We start from the raw sequence: 24,626 nt of genomic DNA on the forward strand, positions 1-24,626 counted from the left end.
CCGTGTCTCTGCTCAAATAAGGAGATAAGTTTAGAAGCCAAATATTTTCCACTTAGGGTTTTTCAAACACTTGAGTAGTCTCCTCCTCTTTCTCTTGGTCTCTCACTCTTTGAGTTTCATTTCTTTGCTCTCTGCCTGTTCTGTGTGGTTTTTGATGCAAAGATCGTCGTAGAGTCCAAATGAAACAGACAAAGAGACCACAGCAGAGTCAGGGAGGTAACTGAAACCACAGGAGCTGGTTTATAAAGGCGCTTTAAACAGCCTTCTCTTTGAGTAGCTTAAAGAATGACAGGCATGTAGATTCAAACCAAGGTTTATTTGTTTTGTGACGTGAAGTATAACAGTTGTTATCTTGTTTTTTTGTTTGTTTTTGTTGGGCTTTTTTGCATGGTTTCTTTTTTTCTACCTTCTTCCAGGGTGTCCAATAATGAGAAGAAGTTGGAGGCAGTCAGGAGCGGAGTAAGAGCCATCTCCGTCTCAGGTAAGAAAGAAATCACTCTCAAAAAGGGGTTGAAAAAAAAAACTCAAAAATCCCCTGGCTCATTCTTCCTTTCTTTTCCTCCAACACTTGTTTTTTTCCTCCCTTTCATTTTCTCCTCTTTGTTTCTCTCTCAGTTGGGTCAGCCTCTCCCTCAGGTCCTCCCTACTTTTGTTTACTTGCCCCTCTCCCTGTCTGTCCTCCTCATGTCTGCCCTCTGCACTCACATCCATTCACTCTCTTTTTGTTACTGCACTCTGGTCCTCTTCCCCGCCTCATTGGCTGCAGACCTTGTGACATCGGCGCCTCCTAAGCCAACCAAGGCGCGGCGTTTCCTCCTCCCCTTTGTCTTCTGTTCAGATTCGCCGCCCAATGGTATCCTCAGCTCATAATGAACAGTTAGTAGGAGAGTGCGCCGACAACATTGTGATGTGGTGGAATAAAATGCCTGATTTAGTGGTCAAACTTATGCTTCAAACAGGTTCAGGCTTTGTGAACCAAAGTGAAAATGTTTTCAGTTACAAACATTACCACTGGATTTGTAGATTTTTTTATTTTTGTCATATGATTCATGACGATATTAGGACATATTGTGTGGCTTTTATCTGCTACATCACACTTAATCTCTACTTAAAAGATGACTTCTCCTACCTAACTGTCTTTTCACCTGATGCCTGGTTTTCTGGACTAATACAGTCTTACCTTCATGCCTTTATGTACACACAAGATTAAAAGAGTTACAGCTGTCTTTTTGCTTCTAACATACCAAATGTCTGTAGGAGTAGAGAAAAGACGTTGAATAGTATGAGCCATCCGTAAACAAACTTTTTTCCTCAAATCATTGTGAAGCACAAGTTTTGCTGTTTGGGTCACAATTTAATGACTTAATATTTGTTTTCAGTTGTTCCTTATTATTCAAATTAGAAGAACTGAGCCTTAGTTATGACAGGGTGGTCAAATAGTAAAATCTTTCGGAGTCACAAAAAAATATGGATTCAACCCTAGTTGTAAACTCCCCCTAAAAAGCAGCTGATTATGACCAGATTATGGGTGTTGCTCTTTAGCAAGAAAAAAATAGTCCAACCTAATAAATGTTGAAGCTTCATCTTCTGCAGTAAGCAAACATAAGTTCTGTAAAAAAAAGTCTGCTGGTGACTACAAAGTCAGTGTAATAGTAGCTAGGGCTGGGCAATCAACTGTTACATAGAGCTTCCCCCTTGTAATCCTGTCTTTACTTATACACCATTTCCTTAAAGAAAGACCATGCGAGTTTTTTTATTTTCTCCTTTTTTAGAAAATTTGATTTTTTTTTCCACAAAACATTTTCATTCTGGCTAAAGTGTGTTTTCAATAAATAATCCTTATTCTTCACATGTGCCTGTTCATTTCAGTTATTTGTTTCAAAATTTTACAGATATTTACAAAACAAACTGAGTTGAGAATCGGATACTTGTGCATTAACCAAAATTGATGTAGAAGGTTCAATTATTCGTGTTTTTTATTGTTTTCTATTGTCCGGCCCTAATAGTTGTTGTAATATAATAGCTGTATTATTGAAGCCTTTTAAAACAATAGGCTTACAAACACAGTGATTCAAATAAGAATACAAAGCCAGAGAAACGTTACGTCGACACAAAACAACAGGTATAATTGTGTAATACAATAGTGATTCAGAAATGTATTACATCAATAAAGTTCACAATTACACGTATTACTTCCATGTTTGTAGAAATTGCATTTTGAGAAAGGTAGCAACAAGTCTCAGTTTAGCCTCAACTGATTTAGTCAAATATAAACCAGAGGTTAACATGTGGAATACAAGTAGAGCACAGTGCTGTCAGCTCAGTGTCTTCATTATCATAAGTTTTTAGGTGGAAGATAAGCTAGTCAAAGGAAAGTTATAAAGGAAATAATTCAGCATTTTAGGGAATTTATTTTTCCCCCTTATTTTGCTTTCTTCAAAGAAATACACAAAATGTGTCACAGCTTTCACTCAATATAGCCAGGCTTTGAAAGCATACTAATAGACTGAATTAGACTGAGCAGCAACCTTGAGTCTTGAGTAAGTTAATATGGAAGTGCTCAAAGCTGCAATTCCATGACTGTCCACTAGAGGCTGATTACAAAAGCTCCAGAAGCCACATACACACCCATTCAAAAACAACAGTCTGGTAAACAAAAATTCTTAAGAGAATTGCTAGTTTTTGTATTTGCATAAGAAGGGGGCAGAGCTTACTCAACACCACCTCTTTGCCTTTTGCTCTGTTGACCAACAGGTTAATTTAGTTTGCATTTCTTTTGTAGTGATAACCATCAGTAGGCTACAAAAACTCTGCTGTATGTCTGTATATCATACAGTCGATGATTCAAGCAACAATTAGCTTAATTAACCTCTGTGCTAGTGCTGATGCTGTTCTAAGCAGTCTACGACATCCTGTGTTTTTAATTTAAGAACACAGGAGTATAAACTTTTTATCCAGCTTTCAAGAAAGAAAACAAGCGTCTATCTAAAAACAATGAGTTCATTTTCTCGCTCATGGTGGTTTGGCTTCTTGTAATTGTTTGAGGTTATGATTCATGAGAAAGTTTCAGATGAAACAGCTGTGTAGTTTTACTTCCTGTCATCTAAATATACACAAAATGAATATTTCCTCCTGGATATGCGAGACACCTCGGTCGAGCAGAGTTGAAGATCTAACTGTTTTAACATCACAGCAGAGGAACTCACTCTGAACTTTTCTGCATCCCCAGTGTGCTAACATTGACTCTCCAACTTACAAATATTTACAGCTTGATACAAACATCATACATAATTGAAAGAATACTAAACTGAAATCATCAGCAGCTGTTTGTTGCATTACATGTGTCTGTGTTGTAAAAGTTGTTAACTCAGCCCTTTCTCTGAAGATATTTTGGGATGTGAACTAACTGCTTGCTGAATGTTTGGCTTTGCAGATCGTGCAGCATCACTCATGTTGTTTCAAGGCTTTTCATGCTCTAACCGCTCTCTTCTCTCTCCCTCTGCTCTCCGCTCTGCCTCTCTTGCTTCTCCCCTCCACTCTTTGCTTCTTTCTCTCTCCATTCTCCTCCTCTGCCGTCCCATTTCCTGCATGCTCTCCTGGACCCTGCAGAGGATCTTAGCGGGGATGGTAATGTTGATGCTGTGTTTATAAATCTCTCTGTTGTCCTGTCTTCGTAGTCCTTACTCACCAACACTGTGTAGCCTCCTGGGACAGGGTTGCATATGTTGGTGTGGTGGTGGATGTTCATGCATGCTTTACTGTGTCTTTAAGACGACGTGCTGTGTGTCTGTGTGTGTTTACTATAGAGCACACATAAAACTGTAGAGCAGTGGTGTTGAATGAAATGATTCTTAGTTTTATGTGTCGTTTGTTAAGTTTCACAGACTGAGAACATGGATAATTTAGTTGTAGCTTTAATAAGTTTGATCTGTTAGGAGCTTCAGGTTTATTCATCATTGTTTTTGGTTGTGCTTGTGATTTTTTTTTTTTTTTTTTCAAAAACGGGTATACCACAAAGCTTGAAATATGTCTGCTTTTTACCACATGTACGACACATGAAAGCAGATTCTGAAAACTTAGTGGTATTCCTCTTTAAGGGAACTTCTCCAGACCTTTTTCTCTCGGCACACAAACACACTCACACACAAAATCCTGCAGACGTGTACTTATACTCTTGTACACACTGAGCTTAGCGGGGAGAGGTTTGCTGGATTCAAGAGCGATGCATTCCTTGCTATAATGGGCTAACTAGATCTGTCTCACATGCACGCACATACACATGCACATGCACACACACACACACACACACACACACACACACACACACACACACACACACAGAAAGCAGAAAGACACAGTCTGACCAGTCAGATTTAGATATTACAATTCTTTACAACAAATTAAAAAGTGAGAGCAAAGCGATGCAAACAATAAACCAAACAGCTCACAAAAATGTAATCTAAAAATCTTATAACACATAACAAGAAATTTCAGGTTAGCTTGATTTTAAAAAATGTAGAAACAAAATAAAGAAAATGTGTTCCCCATAAATAGAAATACATTTTTTTAACTACTCATCTAATAAGACAAGGTATAATAGCAGCACAACAGTAAACAGAGCAGCTGTGTATATTTCAGCTCATATGGGGATATTTTAAGAGGTGCATTAAAGTTTTGTCTTTCCTCCCATGGGAAACATAAATCATGAACAGCAGTGGTTTAGCAGCAGTCATGCCTGTTTGATTAGTGTTTCAACTTCTCAAAAGGCTTTTGCTGTCAACTTCTGTATTGGTCAAGGTTTCAGACTTGTGTTGTAAAACTGCAGCGAAAAATTCTTTCCAGTCACTTATCCCCCTATAAATGTTACTGACTTTATGAAAGTAAGAATAAAACTTGAATCCAATTTTGTGACAAATAGAGGCTGGTATTAAAATGCTTTAAATGTGTTAAAACAACATGTTAGATGTTTGTTGTACTGTGTAGTTTGCGTGTCTGTGGGTTTTATAGATTTTTATGTGACATTTCTACCATTTTTTACCAATAAAAGAATCAGTCTCCTTTAGGGATGGGTACCGAATCAGGTACTTTTATTGGTACTGACCAAATTCTGACAAAAGTACTGGGTACCAATTCATGTCAAGTCAAAAGGTACCATGCTTAGGTACCTAAATGCATCCTTGTGACTTTGAGTGAGTGGAAGAGTAGGCAATTTTCCATGCTGGACATGAACACAGCATTACAAGTATATATATTGGAGAATAAATATGTAAAATTGAAAAAATATGTATTTCATTATTAAACAAATTGATATGTTTCACCACATTAACACACAAAAGTACCGAAAATTGGTACCGATGAGTACCAGTATCGATTGCCAGATACCAGGCACTGGTACCATATCGTATCAAATGTGAAAGGTTCCCATCCCTAGTCCCATTACACTGTGAAATAGTGTAACCTTAAAAGTATGATAAGAATAAATAATTCATCTTCTTTTTAGTTATGTAAGTGTAATGATGAAATAAGTTATTTATTATGAATTATCTCAAAGTATATTTAAAATGTTTCATTTTTAAACGTGGTAATATGGTTTTTGTTGTCTTAAGCAACTCAGTGTGCCGTAGACAGCAATATTTTCTTTCTATTTTTGGGTCAGTTGGTTTAAAATCATTTTAAATTTCATTTTTAAAGTGTGTAGTAGACTGCTATAATCAAATTCATTCTAACTTTTTTGGTGCATTATCAGATTTTTAATGAGAAACATTGGTTACACCAGATGACATTTAGCAGTTACACGTCTTTCATCCATCTGTTTGTGAAATTTGCCTTAGAACCATGGAGTTATTTTAGCGCATGTGAAGATAAATCTGGATGATTTTTTCTTTATGATCCTTGGATCACACACATTAGACTGTTTGGGATTGTTAATGTTAAATTATTTCAGATTGGGAGGCTCTAACAGGGTCGGGGTTTGTAAGATAGTGCTTTCACACATTTCAGAATAATTCAACGAAACCCAAACCTGCAGGACAAAGTCAGCTAAGATAGAAGATGGGTCACTTTGTCCACAGGGTGTGCTAAATATTTAGGAAGCCAGAAGTTTCCTCGCAAAAGCTTTAACTTATGGAAAACACAAGTAATATGTTTCCCCAATAATGCAGACGTAACAGGTCTACAGCTATCTCCCAACATTTAACAGCCCATCTTGTGAACGGCTAGCCAACAGTTCATTTTCACCGGCTGATTTTCTCGATGGCAAAGAGGTCTAAAATGAAAATTTGTCACAGGCTTCAGGAAAGGGTTTCAAATAACTTTAGTGCCATGTTCTCACAGAGCTCGATGAATCTCTAGCAGAGCTGTGCGGGTAGCATTCAGGACAGCAGATGTTTGACTCTTGTTTCCAACAGCTGAGCCTGCACACTGATTTTATTTTAAACACCGCCATCTGGTTAGGAAAGACTCAGTCCATCTTTTCCTTTTCTTTTTTTTCCTGCTGGCCCTTTCCTCTCCCCCCTGGTTCTGCCTATCTGTCTGATTCTGCACAGATTTCAGGCTAAACACTGCCATCTGCTTCCATGACAGCAGGACCCGCACGCTTCCTTCCTCTTCAAGTTTTCTCCTTTGTTCCATCTTACTCTTTCTTATCTCGCATCTTTTTATTTCCTGCTTTATCATTTATTTTCTTCTTTTCTCTCTTGAACTCTCTTTCCATTCTGTCTTTGCGGCTCTTCTCCTTCCTTTCCCGTCCCTCCACTCCTCTGCTGCAGTTACTCCCTGCCGCCAGCTGCTCTCACACAGACAGATATGCACAACACATGCTCAGCTGACACTCTCCACCAAGTGCATGTGTGTGTGTGTGTTTGTGTGTGCGGAGCAAGACGGAGACAGAATGAAAGGAGCGACGTGGGTCCTTTTTTTGCACTGGAGTTTTTCGAAACTGAATTAGCACATACTTTATTTTAAGTTTGTTTTTGTTTTTTGTTTTTTTTTATAATCTCATCCTGGGTTTATTGCACACTTGGATTTGTGTGTCCTAGGCTGCATACCATAGAGGACGCACGGTAAAACTGAACACTTGCATGATGTTGTAGATGTGTTTCTTTAGTCTAGCTTTCCTTTGCGTGTCTTTTATTTATTCTCTTATATTTTAACACTTTTTTATGTATCTAATGTTACAGAGACTGATGATTATGCAGAGATAGTGGATGAAGAGGACACATACACCATGCCCTCAAGTAAGTAACTTCTTAAATCTTCTCTATTGCTGTTATTAAGCACTGCAAAAGAACTGTACAGTAACTATCACACTGTTCTCCTGTCAAATGCTGCTCAAACAAACCTTGATTTTATTCTGCCTACTAAAAGCAGAGTGTGGTGTGAATCTCTTCCAAGAAACACACTCAGGCAGAGAAAACAGTTAAAACCCCATTTGGTGAAGTAGCGGCTAATCAAATTTCAGCCCACTTTTAGTGTCTAACATAAACAGGCGAGGGTCAGAAAAGTTATTTCTCATAACTCCAGTCAGCCTGACTCACCTTACATATGTCAAATTCATTCATATGTAAAAAAAACAAAAAACAACCCTGAATGTGTAGTCAAGCCGTAGCTCTGTGAGTAAAAAGCCAAAAAAAATCCATGTGACTCCAACTTTGAAAACGGACTGTGTCCTATTTTCTTTCCGCAGTCTTTTTCTATCTCCCTCCGTCTGGCTTCACTTCTCTGTCTTTTTGTGACTTCCTCTAAACAGACAGCTGACATATTTTCCTTCCCTGGCTCTAAGTTTGTAAATGTGTCTGCTGTTCAAAAAGAAACTGTGTAACATTAATCAACAAACGTCAACCCTGCTTTTAACATGTATGGCACATGATCATTCATTAACTTGTGAATCAGAAACAATATGTGTATACGTGTGTGTGTTTTTCCTGAGCTATCTTCGGTCTTAACTGCTGTCTGGCTCTTTCCCTGCCTTCATCTTTCTTTCCTCTTCTTTCTCCCATCGTCAACACAGTCTGCTATGGAGTAGTCGAAGGTAACGCTCATCATCTCCTTCCAAAGAAACATATCTTTTTGTTTTGTTTTTTTTCTTTGCCAGGCGCATTTTTTCTCATCAAACTAACTAGTGAAACGTTCTGCAAAAGCTAGTTTCTGTCGTGTTTTTTATGTCCAAACAGTGTTGGTTTCTTTTGTAATTAGTACCTGGCAAAGAAAAATCAAAGGCGGAGGTACTAAATAACCACATTGTTGTTGGCTTGTGGTCATTGGTGTTTGGTAGACTGTAGTTCCTTTGGGTCTTGTATTGGAAATAAAAGAAGTGGCCAGTCCATAAACGATGTGAGATGATACCTCATCAATCAAAATTTGGGAACATTTAGTCTATCCCGACCCCTGGATCTAAACAGCCTCACAGTCATGGCATTGTTTATGGGCTTGGCTCTGGTTTCATCATCATGCTGGTTTGGACATTTCTGTTTCTAAATCATGATTTAGTGTAGTGGTTGCATTTTTTTTTCTGCCAGTCATCAGTGGCTTCTTTTGTGTCCGAAGCACTTCTCAATTCCCTGTGTGTATATATTCATTACAGTTCATTTCCTTTTAATGGAATGTGCTGTGGCAATCATGTTTGTGTTTGTTATAGTTTTATTCATCTGTTGTTAGCGTCAAATGGAAGAGCTCATTTCAGCCCAGCAGATTAGCAAACTGGAACAAGACAGTCATAGTCTTGTAAACCTCTTGAGTTTAGTACTGAGTCCTCTTTGGCTGAGATGCTTGGTAGTTGACATTGGTACTTAAAAAACAGGTAATCTTGACATAAATAAAAGCTACTCATCACAACCTCATTCACTATAATTCTGAAAAACATACTTATTGACAATAAAAAAAAGAATGTCTGCTGCTAAAAAACTAAACTGAACATGTTACAGATCCAATGAATAAGTTTCCAATCAGTCCTCTAAACTTTAAGCCATAGACAGTGAGGCCTAGATGTCCCTGATGAGAAATCAAAGGGCTTTGGAAATGTCTTCTTGATTTTTAAAAACAGTAAGAATAGGTGAATTAATAAAGCTTTTATGTTTTGTTTCCTTCCATTTTTTACTGTCAGAAGTAAAAGAACAGAAAAGTTAAAAGGCGTCTGGTATGCATGTAGTGTAAAAGTATTATTTTATGGTTGATTTAGAATATTGTTCCCTGATATGTGGATTCGCTATAAGTGATAAGTGGGTTTGTTTCATTCAAAGTGCTTGTTAGGTTTGGGTGATGTTAGGTGGGAATTTGTTGTAGATGGTCTAAATTCATTTAGAAGATTAAGATATATATATATATATACATACATATATATATATATATATATATATATATATATATATATATATATATATATATATATATATATATATATATATATATATATATATATATATATATATAAACTTCTTTTTTTTCCTTGGCCTAACCTCTATATTGGTCTGTCCTTGTGAGCTCCAACAATAACTTTATACAATACAACCATAACATTTATTAAAAATGGAGGTCAGTCCATCAAAAAAGAAAAAAGAAAAAAAGGGGGAAAAAAAACCTTTATTCATTGCGACGTCTAAATCAGAATGAACAAATATAAGTGTCATGGCCTAATCTCCAAAATTTAGTCACCCAGATTCTTTTCCTTAAGTTATCAAAGGATTGGGTATACAAGGAAAAAGAAAATTCAAGAATCGTCGAGAACAAACTTTCAATTCTGTCAGTTCACTGACTAACATCCGGATCGTTCCGTCATGCTAAGCTCTAACCATGTAGGAAGCATGTCAGATGGGATGTTTCTTTTTAGTCTTTTTCAATGTGTGATAAATGACAGGCTAATGGATCTACTTCACTCCCTCCATACCTTTATTTTTCTCTGTTTTGTCTTTTTTCTCAGCGCGGGATTATGAGATCCAGAGGGACAGGATAGAGCTGGGCCGCTGCATAGGAGAGGGTCAGTTTGGAGATGTACACCAAGGAGTGTATAACAGCCCGGTATGTACACACTAGAATTGTCCTGTAGCGATAATACATACTCATTAATTTAATTTGTGAAAGAACTCTGAAAATTAAGATGAATGTTACTTTTTGATATAAATATGAAGTGTTTCTAAAAGATTTAAAGATAAATGGGTATGAAATGATGACACTTTCAGAGATTGGGCCTCCTTGTGTTTTCCATCGCAGATGAGCTTGAAACAGCAGTGTGTGAAGCTCATATGGCATCTTTTCTCTTGCATGCATCTAACTATAGGCATTGTGAAAAACACGCTGTCTTTTGTCTTATCTTATGACTTCATGTTCTGTGTTTCCTGCAGGACAAACCATCTCTACCTGTCGCAATTAAAACGTGTAAGAACTGTACGTCTGACAGCGTCAGAGAAAAGTTCCTGCAAGAAGCATGTAAGATCACACAGTTTTTAAAACATGTATCAGCTTTACTTTATGGTGAAACAAAGACTTTTTTTTCCTGGCTGGGTGTGTTAATGTTGGTTTGTCCCCCTTGCAGTAACAATGCGCCAGTTTGACCATCCTCACATTGTGAAGCTAATTGGAGTGATCACAGAAAATCCCGTGTGGATCATCATGGAGCTCTGTACACTCGGAGAGGTAAGTGTGGGTACAGTCATGTGTGCAAGACTTCTTTTAGGTAAAAGAAGGAGAATACTTCTTGTTTCTCTCCAGAAACTTTAACACTAGATTTTCACATTTTTGTAGACAAACACCAAGCATCATTAAGCACGTTAGTCTGTTCATATAGTGTTTTTTGCTATCTGTTACAGTTATTTCACAGCACTTGAATCTCCCTCAGGATTTCCTCATCTCTAATTAATCATATGAGATTTTTTTTGTGTACCATTCATCAACCGTCTTTCCTGTCCATCTTTCTCTTTGTCTGCAGTTGCGTTCATTCCTCCAGGTGAGGAAGTATAGTCTGGATTTGGCTACTCTCATTCTGTTTGCCTACCAGCTCAGCACAGCCCTGGCATATCTGGAGAGTAAACGCTTTGTACACAGGTACATACACACCCATACACAAAGAAGATTAACAGGACTTGTAAATTAATGGATTGAAAATCATTTAGAACATTTCCAAGGAAGCATTCAATTTCTAAACAATAAGAAAATCAAAGGAGGTGAGTGGAAAGGGATTATTTTTCAAGTGCATGTGAGTTTTTGACTTGAAAAGTTGACCACCAGTGCAGTGAAGTAGTAGTTGAGCAGGTTACAGGCTGTATTTTCCACTTTTTGGTGCTTTATTTAAACTATTCATGAGTTAGCTGTAATAACAGTTTCTGTTGGCTTACAGGGACATAGCAGCCAGAAATGTGTTGGTCTCATCAGTGGACTGTGTGATGCTTGGAGACTTTGGTCTGTCACGATACATGGAGGACAGCTCGTATTACAAAGGTACTGATTCACTGTTTCCACGCTTTTCTGCAGTTTTTTGTCAATTTAGAGATAAAAGTCAGTGTCAGTGTTTGTCGTGTGTGTGTGACCAACTTTGCTGGTACTTTACCACCATCAAAAGGTCACATGAGGGTACTGCAGTCAGCTTTAATCACCTGACACACATGTGGGCATGTTATAAGAGCAGTGTCCTCTTTTAGTTTCCATCCCTCTGAGCATTGCAAAATTAAAATAGAGTAACAAATCTCTTCTTGTTTGTCTCAGCTTCTAAAGGTAAACTCCCCATCAAGTGGATGGCGCCTGAATCCATCAACTTCAGGAGATTCACGTCTGCGAGTGATGTGTGGATGTTTGGTGAGTTAAGATAATATGAGGAGGGTTGTGTCATCTCCTGTCATCTATCACTATCTCTTGAAAGACTTGGCTGTCTTCAGGAGTAACCTCTTTTCATTCCTCTGTCTGTGTCTCTTTGCAGGTGTGTGTATGTGGGAGATCTTGATGTATGGCATAAAGCCTTTCCAAGGCGTGAAGAACAATGACGTGATTGGCAGGATAGAGAATGGCGAGCGATTGGCCATGCCTCCTCAGTGCCCTCCTACCCTCTATAGTTTGATGACCAAATGTTGGTCATATGACCCCAGCAAGCGACCACGATTCACTGAGCTCAAAACACAACTCAGGTGATTATGCTGTTCTTTTTGAGTTTGTGTTTGGGGTTAATTTTTGTGGATTTACTTCAACATCATCATCATCATCATCAACATCATCATCATCATCATCATCATCCCAATGGTGATGGTGGGGTTATATTTGACTTTTTTTTCAAAACAGACTTGCAATTACTTTTGCTTGTTCAAAGAGTAGAATAAGTTTAACTTCTCCTCCCTAAGATTAGCTGTTTGTGTGTGGTTTTCATAGCACCATACTGGAAGAGGAGAAGCTCCAGCAAGAGGAGAGACTACGGATGGAGATGAGGAGACAGGTGACCGTGTCCTGGGACTCTGGAGGTTCTGATGAAGCGCCGCCCAAAGTGAGACAAAACGATATGAGTGATTATGTTTTGATAGTTCTTGTGTTTTCTGTGTCTAACTGTTTCTGTATCACTCTACCTGTAGCCCAGCAGACCAGGCTACCCCAGTCCTCGGTCCAGTGAAGGCTTCTTCTCCAGCCCCCAACTCAACCACTTCCCGGTACTGCAAGCACACACATACTTCTACTTCATACCTCTGTTGCTTCTTATTCGCTGTGACTGCTTTAATGTTTTCCTCTGACCACCAGAAGTTTTCTGTGGTAACAGCAGCACTGATCACAGAGGAGAGAAGAGAAGGTCTTGATTTACAGCAGCCTCCACTTAAAATATTTCACCAGGATGAAAAACAATAGTCTCAGTGGTTTTAATTTAATCTTGTGTTTGCTGCGAACAGTCATGTTTATTCAATGACTTCCAGTTTAACCTGCAGTTTTGCTCTAGATGAGCAAGATTACAAAACTTATTTCGAGAAGATATATCTCATTTTGAGTTACGTCATCTGGGATAAGAGATCAATCGAGGAAGCCCAATTATTTTTCTGATGTACCTGCATGAACAGATGCAACATACAGACCATATCAAGTGTAATTTCTCTAACTCCAAAGGTCTAAAAAAGGTGTCTGATTAAGAAAATGGGAGAAGTATCAAATGAGAAATTTGTAGGAAAACTGTTTGAAAGAAGCACACCTCTTGATTTTAGCTCCACAGGACTTGAAATCTTTATTTAGGTTGTAGAAAGGATCAAGTCAGCTATAAAACATGTCTACATGTTTACAATAAAGAAGACAGACTGCGTTAGAGGACAGCAGGCGTGTGCTGCTCCCGTCAAAGTCTGAAGGAGAAATGTGAAGGCACAGAAAGCGAGGGAGCCGTTCAGTGCGCTTATTCCTCTCCTCATAAACCAAGCAGACAGCAGGCATTTCCTGTAGTGCTGAAATCCACACACACACACACACACACACACACACACACACACACACTGACTCAAGTCACAGCCACACTCCAGCCTTTAGGGCAATAAGCTCTCTCTGTCTCTGTATCTCTCTTGTCCTTATAAGGAGCACATAATTTAAACTGCTATTTAAGTCAAACTTGATCATATCACAAGGAATAATAACACGTGTGTATTTTGGTAGCATGTGTTACACGTCAGACTGAGCAGCCAGAGCGACGTTCAAGAACTCCCCAAGATTCTTTGGGGCATAGAGACAAATCAGAATGGTTTTGATAAATGTTTTTGAAATGACTAGACAGCTCTGTGACTTTATTTTTGTATTGAAATAAAAACAAAAGCCAGAACATTTAATGGAAATGCAACAGAAGTTTTGGAGCACTGTGACTTTTTTTTTAACCCAACCATTTTAAAAACCATCCATTAGCTCTTTTAGAATTCCCCGTCTGTCACATATTTTTTACATTCTGCAAAGTTGTTTCTTATTCATTTAATCTGCAATCAGCTGTTTTTCCCTCAGAGCCAGCCTTTGTTTTTCAAATCCTGACCAAATCACATTCCTAAATCTGAATGAAAAACAACAATGAGACACAAGATACCACTACAAAGTCAAAGTGGTTAAAATTAATTCCATATAAGGCTAAAAAGTTGGGGCATGGGCTTCACTCATTTGCTTTTATTTCATGGTCTTTTAAGATTTCTTTTAAGTGTGAATATTTCATTTTGTTTGTACTAAATTTTTACTACCAACTTCATTTTAATAATTTAAACAATAATCCTGTCATCTTTTCCTCTGTCTCTCTTTTTGTCCACCTCCAGCCATCAGCACATGGGGGTGTGGGAGGAGTGGGAAGCAGCTATCCTTCCTCTGAGTCCTGGAACCAACACAGACCTGAACACACAGCACTGTGGAGCCCTAATGTTGAGGTAAATACACCGTCACTCACACATATTTATACAAATATACTTCGAAAAACAGATGCAGAAAAATATTTGAATGTCACAATGTGTTTGTCTGAATGTTCAGAAGTTTACTGTTCACTTCCCACAATACTGAATAAGTAAAAGGTTTACCAGTCTCAGGATGATGTCTTAAGTAACACAGTAGAAACGTTTAATTCAGCCGTTTCCCTAAAACATCCAGAGGGTCTGGACTTTGACACAAGCTTATGTGATTCACTTTGTATTTATGTTCAGCACACAGTAACACGATGCTGGCGCTTTAACCATATGGAAACACTATTTTTTCAGTCAGGGGAGTGAAGTAACCACAGTAAGGAAAATTCTTAAAGTGGCAACTCGATCCCTGCAATGATTTTATTTTGTATGTAAGATCAGCACACTGTGGATAGATCTCTGATCAGCATGTGAAGATGACTGACAGGATTATGCTAACATGACTTTCATTGTTAGTATGATTAAATAATTAAGATAACCAAACCTTATGATTGTTTCCTAAAGGACGGTGGATGTGTGGGCCACGCTCTGATGGAGGAGAGGCTGATGATGCAGCAGCAGCAGATGGAGGATGACCAGCGGTGGTTGGAGCAGGAGGAGAGCTTCATGGTAACATATGAGCAAAGATGTTTACATGTTAGCTTCGTGTTCATTAGTTTTCCTTTGCAGCATTTTCCACATATTTAGGGATGGACAATTTAAAGGGAAGTTCCAGGGAATTTTCAACCACATCAGTCTGTCTTGTGCATCCAAACACTTCATACTCAAAACCTCTGTTGGAAAAGTTTGAGGAAACATGACTCCACAAATAACATCATCAGAGTGACCAGGCAAAAAAATGTCTTACATGTGGAAGATTAACTGTTTCTTTCTCTATTAGCATTGGCTTGTGGGAAACAGCACCAATGTAAACAGCAGTTTATTTTAATTCGCTGCAGGTATTTTTAAGTAAAAGAATTGTTATTCTAGACTGTTATTTAATAGCCTTTGGTTATTCCACCACAATCAGACCTGAATTATTAAAACTTGGATTCAGAAAATTAGAATTGCGATAGAAAAATATGTCAACAATCAAAGAAGAAAAAAAAAAACATCTGAAAGGGTATTGGGAAAAAAAACACTTTACCGAAATGCAAACTTTAAAATGGCAGAAGTAATTTTTAAAAAAATGTTGGTATTTTGTCACACTCTTGGTCTTCTTCTTTGTATGTCCTGTTTTTGCCAGGTCAGTGACAAAAGCTCTTTAAACTGGCTCAGTGTTGCTTAACGTCCTTCATCAGTCACAGAAACTTTCCCCAAAACACGCCAAATTCAGAACTCTTTCAAAACAAGTCTGTTTTTCTCCTCAGGTCGGACTATTTCTCCTCTCTTGTTGATGAGCTGCTTTTCATTCATGAGCCAGGTGTAGAAAAGCCAGAGATGAGTGATAGGGAGTAATGTCCTCACTTTTTTTTTTTTTTTTGCTCTGAGTGATAAATCAGGGGGGCTTGCCAATATCCTAAGACATGTTTATTACTCCATGGGACAGGAAATCTCTCAGGACCGACCTGCCAGACTGAAACCCTGATATCAGATTTTTGTTTTGGTGAACTTTTTGTTTCTTAGCCTGCAGGTTTCTGTTCGTCCTTGCCGCCACCTTCACAAACTTTCAATCAAATATAACTTTAAAGGTTACACGTGATACATAAACGAAGGACCAAAGTTCAGGCAGTGCCTGATAGGGCTCGATTGGCACAATTCTGGCAAAAATGTGGATCACTACTGTTTGCTTAGGATTGAGATCACAATTCTCTGGCAAAATATTTTCACAAAATGTTTCATTGCAATGATGAACTTTAAGAAGCAAAAACATTCAAATGGTCATGCACAGGAATGGGCATTGACAAGATTTTTTGATTGCAATGACCTTATCGAGTCCACATTTCAATGTGATTCTTTATCAGTTCCCTCATCAGTTCCTCCTGTGGGTTTTCTAAAGTAGCTTTAAAGGTTTTCTGTGTCAAAATTTTGTTGAGTTCATAGGTAAATGAATGTGAACTTGGCCAATCAATCTAGATATCTCTAGATATAAATTAAAAAAAAGTAAAAATCTTTGCACATGGATCCTAGATCTCTGGATTTAAATAAAGGTAAGTAAAATTGCATGTCACGTGACATCAATGCATTGTTTTTTCATATGTTATTGACCCAAGTAGGGAATCTAGTGTCAGCTTTGAGTTGTAGTTTTGAAGTCAGCCATGAGCCTGCAGTAACTTTTATTCTGTCTTCCTGTTTTGAAAACATTTACCTGTTGATATCTTCTCATCTAGAGTTGTCAGTATTATTTCCAAAGACTAACTGTGATACGTCTCTGTGATGGAAGTTGCAATTCTGCTTTAAAACCAAAGTTTTATTCATGTATGCTAACTGCTAGCATATCATTGCAATTTCCCATACGTTAGCATTAGGTTAGTGCTAAGTTGTCTCTATTGTTTTTGGTACATTAAGAGATATATAACATGTTGTGAATGTAAATGTTATAGTGCTTCTTAGGTTAACTCAATGTGGAAATCCTGAATTAGAGTTTTCTTGATAAACTGTTACCTTTCTGCTAAGCTAAGGTAGCTGGGGAAAAATAGAGGACATGAGGTCTAGCGACTCTCAAGTCATTAAAGTAGAGTGAGCAGCCAGCAGCAGTAGCAGGAGCACGTGTTGTAAAGATGCTTTGCCATTGGTTGAAAGAGATGACAGCGGCATTGTTGCGTTCAGGGGGCATTTTGTTTGCAATGCAGCCTGTGAAATAGAATAGAGTAGAGTAGAGTAGAATATAATAATGACTTTATTGTCATTGTAACAAGTACAACGAAACTGAAGTCACAGCAGCAATCAAGAAAATAAAAGTAAGAAAGTGTATAGAAAGTGCAAAAAGGTCCATAAGAAAATAGATGATGACAGCTTGTCCATCAGGTGAAGCTCTTCCATTATGGTGTTGGTGTCTGATGTTAGCTCCATTAGCCATGTCTGTGAATAGCATGATGCTGCTCTGCCCCCTGTAATCTGTTGCTGGGTTAGCACGGCTAGCCCGTCCATCTTATTGGAGATAGATCTCACATTCGATACGATAACAATGTATGGAAGAACAGGTCCATGTCGTCACTTCTTCTTAGCTCTCACCTGAGAACCGGCACGTCGTCCTCACCTCCTTCTCCTCACCTTGTGGGAAAACATCCGGCCTCCACCATTTAGCATTGACATGCTACAGGCTGCTAACAGCTGAGTTCACATGTAAACAATATGGCCATGGTTACATGTAGGATCTCCAGACAAACACAGGAGAAAAAGTAGTAAAAATATCGCTGAAGACACAAAAAGTTTGGGGTCCATGACCCATGAGTCAGTTCAGGGTGAAAAAAAGTCAAATGAGACTCTTGTTGGTTGTGCTGTAATCTGTTACTGTCACAGTTTTAGAAGCTGAAAATAAAGATAACTGTGTGTACTTCACTTATGATCAGTGTGATACTCAGTCAGCTGAGAGTCACACTCAGAAGTCAGAGCTTTGATCTCCACATAGTTTTCTTTTCATGTGGTTACAGTTACAGGACTACCCCAGCTACACTTGGTAGTATATTCAACACAAGTTTTCTTATTCAAAGTATCATCAAAACTTATTTCCAGATTTACTCTGGATTACCCGCTCAAAGCATAACTTCAAAAACTTTGAAAGATTTCCATGTTTTTTTGTGTTTGTTTTTGTCTTGTTTTTTTCTTTGTTGAAATTAATCTCTTGATGACTTAAAGGAAGTTTTACTTGAAAATTAAACAGAAAACATCAGAAGAATAGAAAATGAGGCCAAAGAGAGAGATAAAAGTTTGTGATGAGGATTAAAAGAGGAGCTGAGGACAGAAGGAGGGAGAAAGGAAGTGGGATTGGCAAAGGCCGTGGAGAGGGTGGATCGAACAAGGGCTCACCCGTCAGACGGGGAGAGAAAAGGAGGAGGGAAACAGAGGGAGATGTGGAGAGATGGAAAAGTGGGAGGGAGAAGCAGACAGAGAGAGAAACAGAGAGGCAGTTGGATCTTTTTCTCTCCAAGATTTCGTCTCTGTGGCTCAGAGGAGCTTTTCCTCCTCTGGAAAATCTTTCTCTCTTTCTGTGTGTGTCTTTTCCTCCCCCTTCATTCTTCTCTGACTCAACTTTTCTGCCTCTCTCAGTTCATTTCTCTCAGCGGCTGCACCATCTTCTACAGTCTTAGTTTTTTTCTTTCCTTTATCGCTCTCTTTCTCTCTCCTATGTCTTAAGTTTTTCTTCTCTTCCATCCCAGTCTTTTATACTTTCTGTCTCTATTTTTGCCCTTCTTTCGATGGCCTCCACTCTCTGCTCTCCTCCTCCTGTCTTCTACAGCCTTTCTTCTCCCAGGATGCATCTCTTCAAGGCATGCTTCACCAATACGGTACTGAAACAGGGAAAGAGGGAGGAAGTTTCATCGTATCAGTGCAATGTGGACCCAGTTTTGTAGCTCTGCTTTTTGATGATGATGATGGTGATGATGTTCAGTGTCTGAATCAGTGTGGCTTCAGCTTGAAATGCTCTAGATGTGAATTGCAAGTTGAATTCTGAGCTTGCATTTTGCTGTTAGAGCTGCCGTGCAAAGGTTTTGGGATTTTTTTATCTGTTTCCTTTGTTTATGGATTCTGCTGTTTGAAGTTTAGTCTTGATAAAACTTGAAAGTTTTGTAATCAAAGCTGTTATCACAAAGCCACTTTATATTTAGAAGAACTATCTAGAACTTGAACAGCCTGCGAATTGTGGATATTTTTCTACAGGAATGGATACTGATCAACTTTTGTTTTTTTGGCTAATGGATCTTTCTGTCTGGTTCTTGCAGAAAACAGAATCCAGAAACAGCAGAGGAAGCATCGACCGAGAGGACGGCACACTACAAGCACCGGTCAGTCTCCACGCCTGTGTGTGTTTGTTGGTACTTATTCACCTGCTGTGGTTTTTTGTTTCGTTGGGCACCACAATGTTAAGGAAGGAGAAGAGTATTAACAGATCAAAAGAATGAAAAGGAAGCAGCTCACAGAAGAAACTTTTTGAGATAGGGCATAAAAGTGCAGATGAGGGAGGCAAAGGGAAAGTATTCAGTCCACTGACAGAGGGAGAGACACAGAGGAAACACAGCGGCTGGGAGAAGGAGAGAAAGTATGTCTGTCGGAGTGCCAGACAGGGTACTGCCTACACACCAACCACATGACCACAGAGGGCTCATGGGAACTTCATAACCAGAAGCAAAGTCTGAAAAGTCCCATTTTACTGTAAATGTCCTAAAACAGGGTGAAACTCCTATCAAAAAGCTAATTTACATTGTAAGATTATAATCCAGAAGAAATGTTATCCTTAAGAACTATTGTTTATAGAAACAGCTTTGAATTTGAATGTTATTCTGTTTACACACCCAACGCTGTACTTGTACACGTTTTCACATTGATTGTAATTTTTGAATGATTTCTTATGACTGAGAGTCTCACCACCTTTTAATCTGAACAGGGAGGCAGTCAACACATCTACCAGCCTGTGGGAAAACCAGGTGAGAGCACTTGCACTCTTAAATTGTTGAGTAAAAGAGTTATCACACACACATTTCACATTATTTTAACTGAAATTGTTCCTTAAAATGAGCTGGTATAAAACGTAAATATCAAGTTAATACCAACACTGCTTAGCTAACTAGCTAGCTAGCTAATTGACTGTATTATGTAGCATATTAGTGTAGTATAAACAGATAAAAAAGGAAAACTTCTTAGCATTTCTTAGCATACTTTTGGTTAACATAATGTTATACCTCAGCATACATAAAAAGGCATTTTGATGCTGGCATGACTAAACATACTGTCATTTTTCATATAAATGTAACTTGCATTTCTTTTCAAGCTAGCATGGAGCAAAATGTAACATGTTATATGTTCCATGCTAGGAGTGCAACCACAGGACAAAGTTTCAGTTGTTTGGTTCCTTTAATGTTCAGGGACTGTTAGACTTTGTCAAGTTTCAGTATGACCAAGAGGGAACGTTCTTTAAACGTTGTTTGGTACTAACTTCTAGATAACCATAGGCTAACATGTTTTAGTATTACGCAGGTATTCATATACAAACAACCAATACTAGCTATACTTAGCATGCTGGCATAATAATAGCATGTTCCTATTATATCTACTATGCGGGTTAGACATTGAATCAGTTCATCAGTGTTAGCTTTGTTTTGTTTGCTAGCGTACTTTATATGTATACTGATACTTTTACACTGCTGTCTTTTCTCAGAACATGTCGCACCTCCCAAAAAACCACCTCGTCCTGGAGCTCCGTGTCATCTGAGCAACCTTGCTAGCCTCGGGCCAATTGACAGCTACAATGAAGGAGTGAAGGTGGATACTTACATTAGCATTACTTTCTTACAGGGATTTTCTTCACCTGTTTATTATTTCACCTCTTTTCCTTCTGGAAGGCTTGCAGCTTTGTATTTTATGGTGTTAATCCTGCATGCTTGGTTTGGGTATCTCCATTCTGGCATTTCTTTTTATGTTGACTTTGACTCTATGATTTTGCTGTTGAGTTGCATGTTGTGTCGGCTTCTGTTTGGCTTTTTCCTAATGTGCTGTCCCTGTTCTCTCCCCCTTCATCCCTACACCCCCACCTACACTCATGTCCCTCTTTTGTTTTCATCTTTAACATTGAACCATTTTCATTACATTGTCTGACCTGTCTCTGCATCCATAAATCATTCTGTCAAACCCCCCACCCCCTGCATGATCTCCCTGTTCCCCAATCTCACTCCACCTCTGCCCTGTCAAATCATCTTCCACCCAACCACACTCACTTCCTCAACCTCCCCATAGCCATGGAGGGTAAGATGATCTTTGTGTGTCCGTTGTTGTAGTAGAGTTAGTTAGATGATAGTTGCATTTATGATCATGTATAGAGAAGCTTGCTGAATTGAGCTCAAGTCTTTTTTTTAATCTTTTTTTTTTTTTTACCAGAGATGTGACAATACTCCAAAATGTCAGCATTAAGTATCATACTTGAAATTCAGAAGAGCATTTAAGTCATAAAAATTCTCAAAGTGGCTTTCAAATGATCATATTGTCATAGCCAAAATTTAAGTATTAAGTTGTAAACATAAAGAAGTCACCTTGTTTCATTTTTCCCTCTTTAAGTACACTGCAAGAATGGTGAGGAAAAATCTCTGGTAAAGAAAAAAGAGCCCAATTTCGACAAAATACTCAACATAATGTTTCCCAAAGAGAAATTAAAGCTAAAACTGATCATTATGTGTCTTACATTGCATTGGTAGGTGTTAACATAATTCTGTAACATAGCGCAGTCACTAGAGACCCTGTGTGTCCTACTACACTGTACTAACAACCCTGCATACTCCTCTGTCGTAGCAGTAAAGGTACCTAGTTAGTGGACAAATGTGCATGTGGACTAAAGCAACTTAGTGTAAAACCAGTCTGATACTGCCTCCTAGTGTTTAGTCACTCTTATTACAGTCACCTTTGTAGACCTGTGAAGCTGAAAGAGCATTTCTGTTGAGACCTTCTCATTTAGTTTTTCTTACATTGATTTATTACACTCCTTTTTTCATAGAAATTACCATTAAGCCCCTGCATGATATTTTTAATAATCACTGTCCTTTCTTCATTGGTCCAGTTACAGCCGCAGGAGATCAGCCCGCCTCCCACAGCCAACTTGGATCGTTCAAACGACAAAGTCTATGAGAATGTGACGGGATTGGTTAAAGCTGTGATTGAGATGTCCAATAGGATTCAGCCTGCAGCCCCTGAGGAATATGTCCCGATGGTCAAGGTTGGTTAGATATTCATTCCTTCAGTGAAAGCTGACACTAATAGTGTTCTCACCTTCATTTTTTAAACATGTCTTAACATACAGGTAACTTTGAAAAAACTGATGCAGACATGTTTGTGTTCATGTGTGTTTGTGTGTGTGTTTGTTAGGAGGTCGGTCTGGCACTGAGAACTCTGCTTGCAACAGTTGATGAGACACTTCCTGTTCTGCCAGCCAGCACACACAGAGAGGTAAACGTGCACACACAAACACGCATTATGGATAAATGAGAAAAACACAAAGTACATCCAACAACATTTTTATTTGTTTTGAACTTGCAAACTTAAAAGAAACATGAATAATATCTATTGTAGACATTGCTGTATTTATTTTTGTCTCTTTTTTAACTTTGGTATGGTGATCACAATGACTCTGATTGTTCTGAATTAAAAAAAAAAAAAAAAAAAACATACTCAGATTGATTTTTTTGAGCTGTTAAAGCTTCATTCTGTTCATTTTAAAACTTCCTCATGTTGTTTGTGGTTTCACAGATTGAGATGGCCCAGAAGCTGCTGAACTCAGATCTGGCTGAGTTAATATCAAAGATGAAACTGGCCCAGCAGTATGTCATGACAAGGTGGATATAAATGCTTCAAATGTGTTTAACCCATCCTGCTTTGTTGTCATTACATAAAAACGCTGACACCTGTTTGTCTCTTGTGTTGTGTACAGTTTACAAAAAGACTACAAGAAACAGATGCTTATGGCAGCTCACGCCCTCGCAGTCGACGCCAAGAACCTACTGGATGTCATCGACCAATCCCGGCTTAAGATGATCACCCAGCCCCGCCCACATTAGTTTCTGTCTCTTTGGACTCAGAGAGCACCGTTCAGAAAGAGGAAAAGAGAACTTGTGGATGTATTATCAGAGATGGATGGATGAAGAAATGAACTGATGGACAGCAAACATGACTAAAACAATCAGCCCTCGCTTCTCCTCCTTCAAACATTTACAGTTAATTCTTTCTCTCTGGCGACGGTCATATTTCAGTTTTTGTTGTTCATTTTTGTAATTTTGTCGCATTAGTTGCTTTTGTATCCAGAAACCACTCCTCTCTCCAATCTTTTATCCTCTAAAGATGAGATTTTTAAAGCAGCATCCATTATTACTTTCAAAGGTTTCTGGGGCTGGCATGAAGGACTGCAGAGGTCATTTGCGGACGGATATTTGCCACATAAACACAACGCTTTACATAAACGCAGGATGAAACAACTGGAACTGAAGAGCCAGGAGAAGAAAATGAAGATGATGCGACAAAACTGTTTAAAATGCTTTTATACCTTTATTAATTATTATCATTTTTTAATGTTCAACCTTGACTCTACGGTTTCCTATATCAGTCTTTGAATTTTCCTCTTGCAATGGGCAAAAATCTTTGATTTAAATATCGTCATTGATGTCATGTTTCATCTCTTTTTGTCTTCTTTTCTAGATCTCTTTATCTCAGGCTACAAGAGATTGCAAAAACATATAAATGTTGAATTTTGAAGAACAATTAAATGTCACAGGCCACTTTTTTTTAAGTTAACTTGCATAGTAAATATACAAAGAAGCTATATTTTTACCTTGTTTCTGAGGCGTGAATTGTTGGTGAGAAAATGGAGAGGGAGGGGCTTAGGAGATGGAGGGAGGATGTAGTTCAGTCACAGCAGAGGTGCTGATTATTCTCTATATCAGGTCATTGACTTAACCATTTAATGAAAGCGCTTAAAATGAGTTTTCTCAGTAAATGATTTTATTTTTCTTAAAAACATAAATCCAGCTTAATGAATTTGCAACCTGTGTGTACTGGAACGATATCAGGTTGATCTGACTTATTTTCAACCTTTTTCTTTTAAAACTTGATGTTGTCTAAGTTCTAGATGCACCCAGTTTCTTTTCATATTGTTGGGGGACTTTTCAATATCTTAAGTCACCCTCTTCCTGATCTTTCTGCAACCATTTCACAGACTTATTTTACTTCCATCCTCTTTTTTCTTTCTTTACACACTGTCCTCCTGTAAGCCATCCTTCCCCTCTGCTGTGGCTTCCTCTCCTCCCTCTAGATTCTTTCCTTCCTCCTGTTCCCTCTCTCCTGGAGTGATCAGTATTCTCAGGAAGGAGTCACATGTACAGTTGCTAAATCAAGCAAATAAAACACTGTTATCATAAAAGAAACGTGTGTCGTCCTCTTTTTCTAATTTTGAGGTACTATGCTTGCTGTACACAATGAGTATGCATTGCATGGTAGGATGGAAGGAGGGGTGAGGAAATGGACTGTAAAAAAAGCCTGTTAGAGAAGGTAACCCTGGAAAATTTGACCACTGGACTGAAAGATGCTTTGCAGTGACGAGATGTGAATTCTTAGAAAGTTCTAGTGCAATTAAGTGTTCAAGCTTTT

The 24,626-nt window shown here is 38.3% G+C and overlaps 1 protein-coding gene across 7 annotated transcripts in view; it reads left to right on the forward strand.

Moving 5' to 3' along the window:
- The window catches only part of LOC141803499 (focal adhesion kinase 1-like), a 64,176-nt gene extending 39,782 nt beyond the window's left edge, over positions 1-24,394 (forward strand). For 2 of the 7 annotated variants that reach the window (XM_074687583.1, XM_074687577.1), the window contains 24 exons: positions 417-481; positions 616-636; positions 767-853; positions 3,610-3,627; positions 7,179-7,235; positions 8,009-8,029; positions 9,914-10,011; positions 10,335-10,419; positions 10,526-10,626; positions 10,919-11,034; positions 11,327-11,427; positions 11,692-11,781; positions 11,903-12,107; positions 12,346-12,457; positions 12,543-12,617; positions 14,229-14,336; positions 14,871-14,975; positions 19,229-19,291; positions 19,891-19,930; positions 20,662-20,765; positions 22,051-22,206; positions 22,356-22,436; positions 22,737-22,822; positions 22,918-24,394. In XM_074687583.1, the coding sequence (XP_074543684.1) occupies positions 417-481; positions 616-636; positions 767-853; positions 3,610-3,627; positions 7,179-7,235; positions 8,009-8,029; positions 9,914-10,011; positions 10,335-10,419; positions 10,526-10,626; positions 10,919-11,034; positions 11,327-11,427; positions 11,692-11,781; positions 11,903-12,107; positions 12,346-12,457; positions 12,543-12,617; positions 14,229-14,336; positions 14,871-14,975; positions 19,229-19,291; positions 19,891-19,930; positions 20,662-20,765; positions 22,051-22,206; positions 22,356-22,436; positions 22,737-22,822; positions 22,918-23,044 (2,122 nt within the window). In that variant the 3' untranslated portion in view covers positions 23,045-24,394. The remainder of the gene's footprint in view (positions 1-416; positions 482-615; positions 637-766; positions 854-3,609; positions 3,628-7,178; positions 7,236-8,008; positions 8,030-9,913; positions 10,012-10,334; positions 10,420-10,525; positions 10,627-10,918; positions 11,035-11,326; positions 11,428-11,691; positions 11,782-11,902; positions 12,108-12,345; positions 12,458-12,542; positions 12,618-14,228; positions 14,337-14,870; positions 14,976-19,228; positions 19,292-19,890; positions 19,931-20,661; positions 20,766-22,050; positions 22,207-22,355; positions 22,437-22,736; positions 22,823-22,917) is intronic. The other 5 variants (XM_074687578.1, XM_074687579.1, XM_074687581.1 and 2 more) reach the window with 5 other exon arrangements.
- The last annotated feature ends 232 nt before the right edge of the window (positions 24,395-24,626 follow it).

This window comes from Halichoeres trimaculatus, unplaced genomic scaffold, assembly GCF_033239565.1.
Source record: "Halichoeres trimaculatus isolate MK-OKI-2021-1 unplaced genomic scaffold, fHalTri1.1 fHalTri1_scaffold_14, whole genome shotgun sequence".
NCBI lineage: Eukaryota > Metazoa > Chordata > Actinopteri > Labriformes > Labridae > Halichoeres > Halichoeres trimaculatus.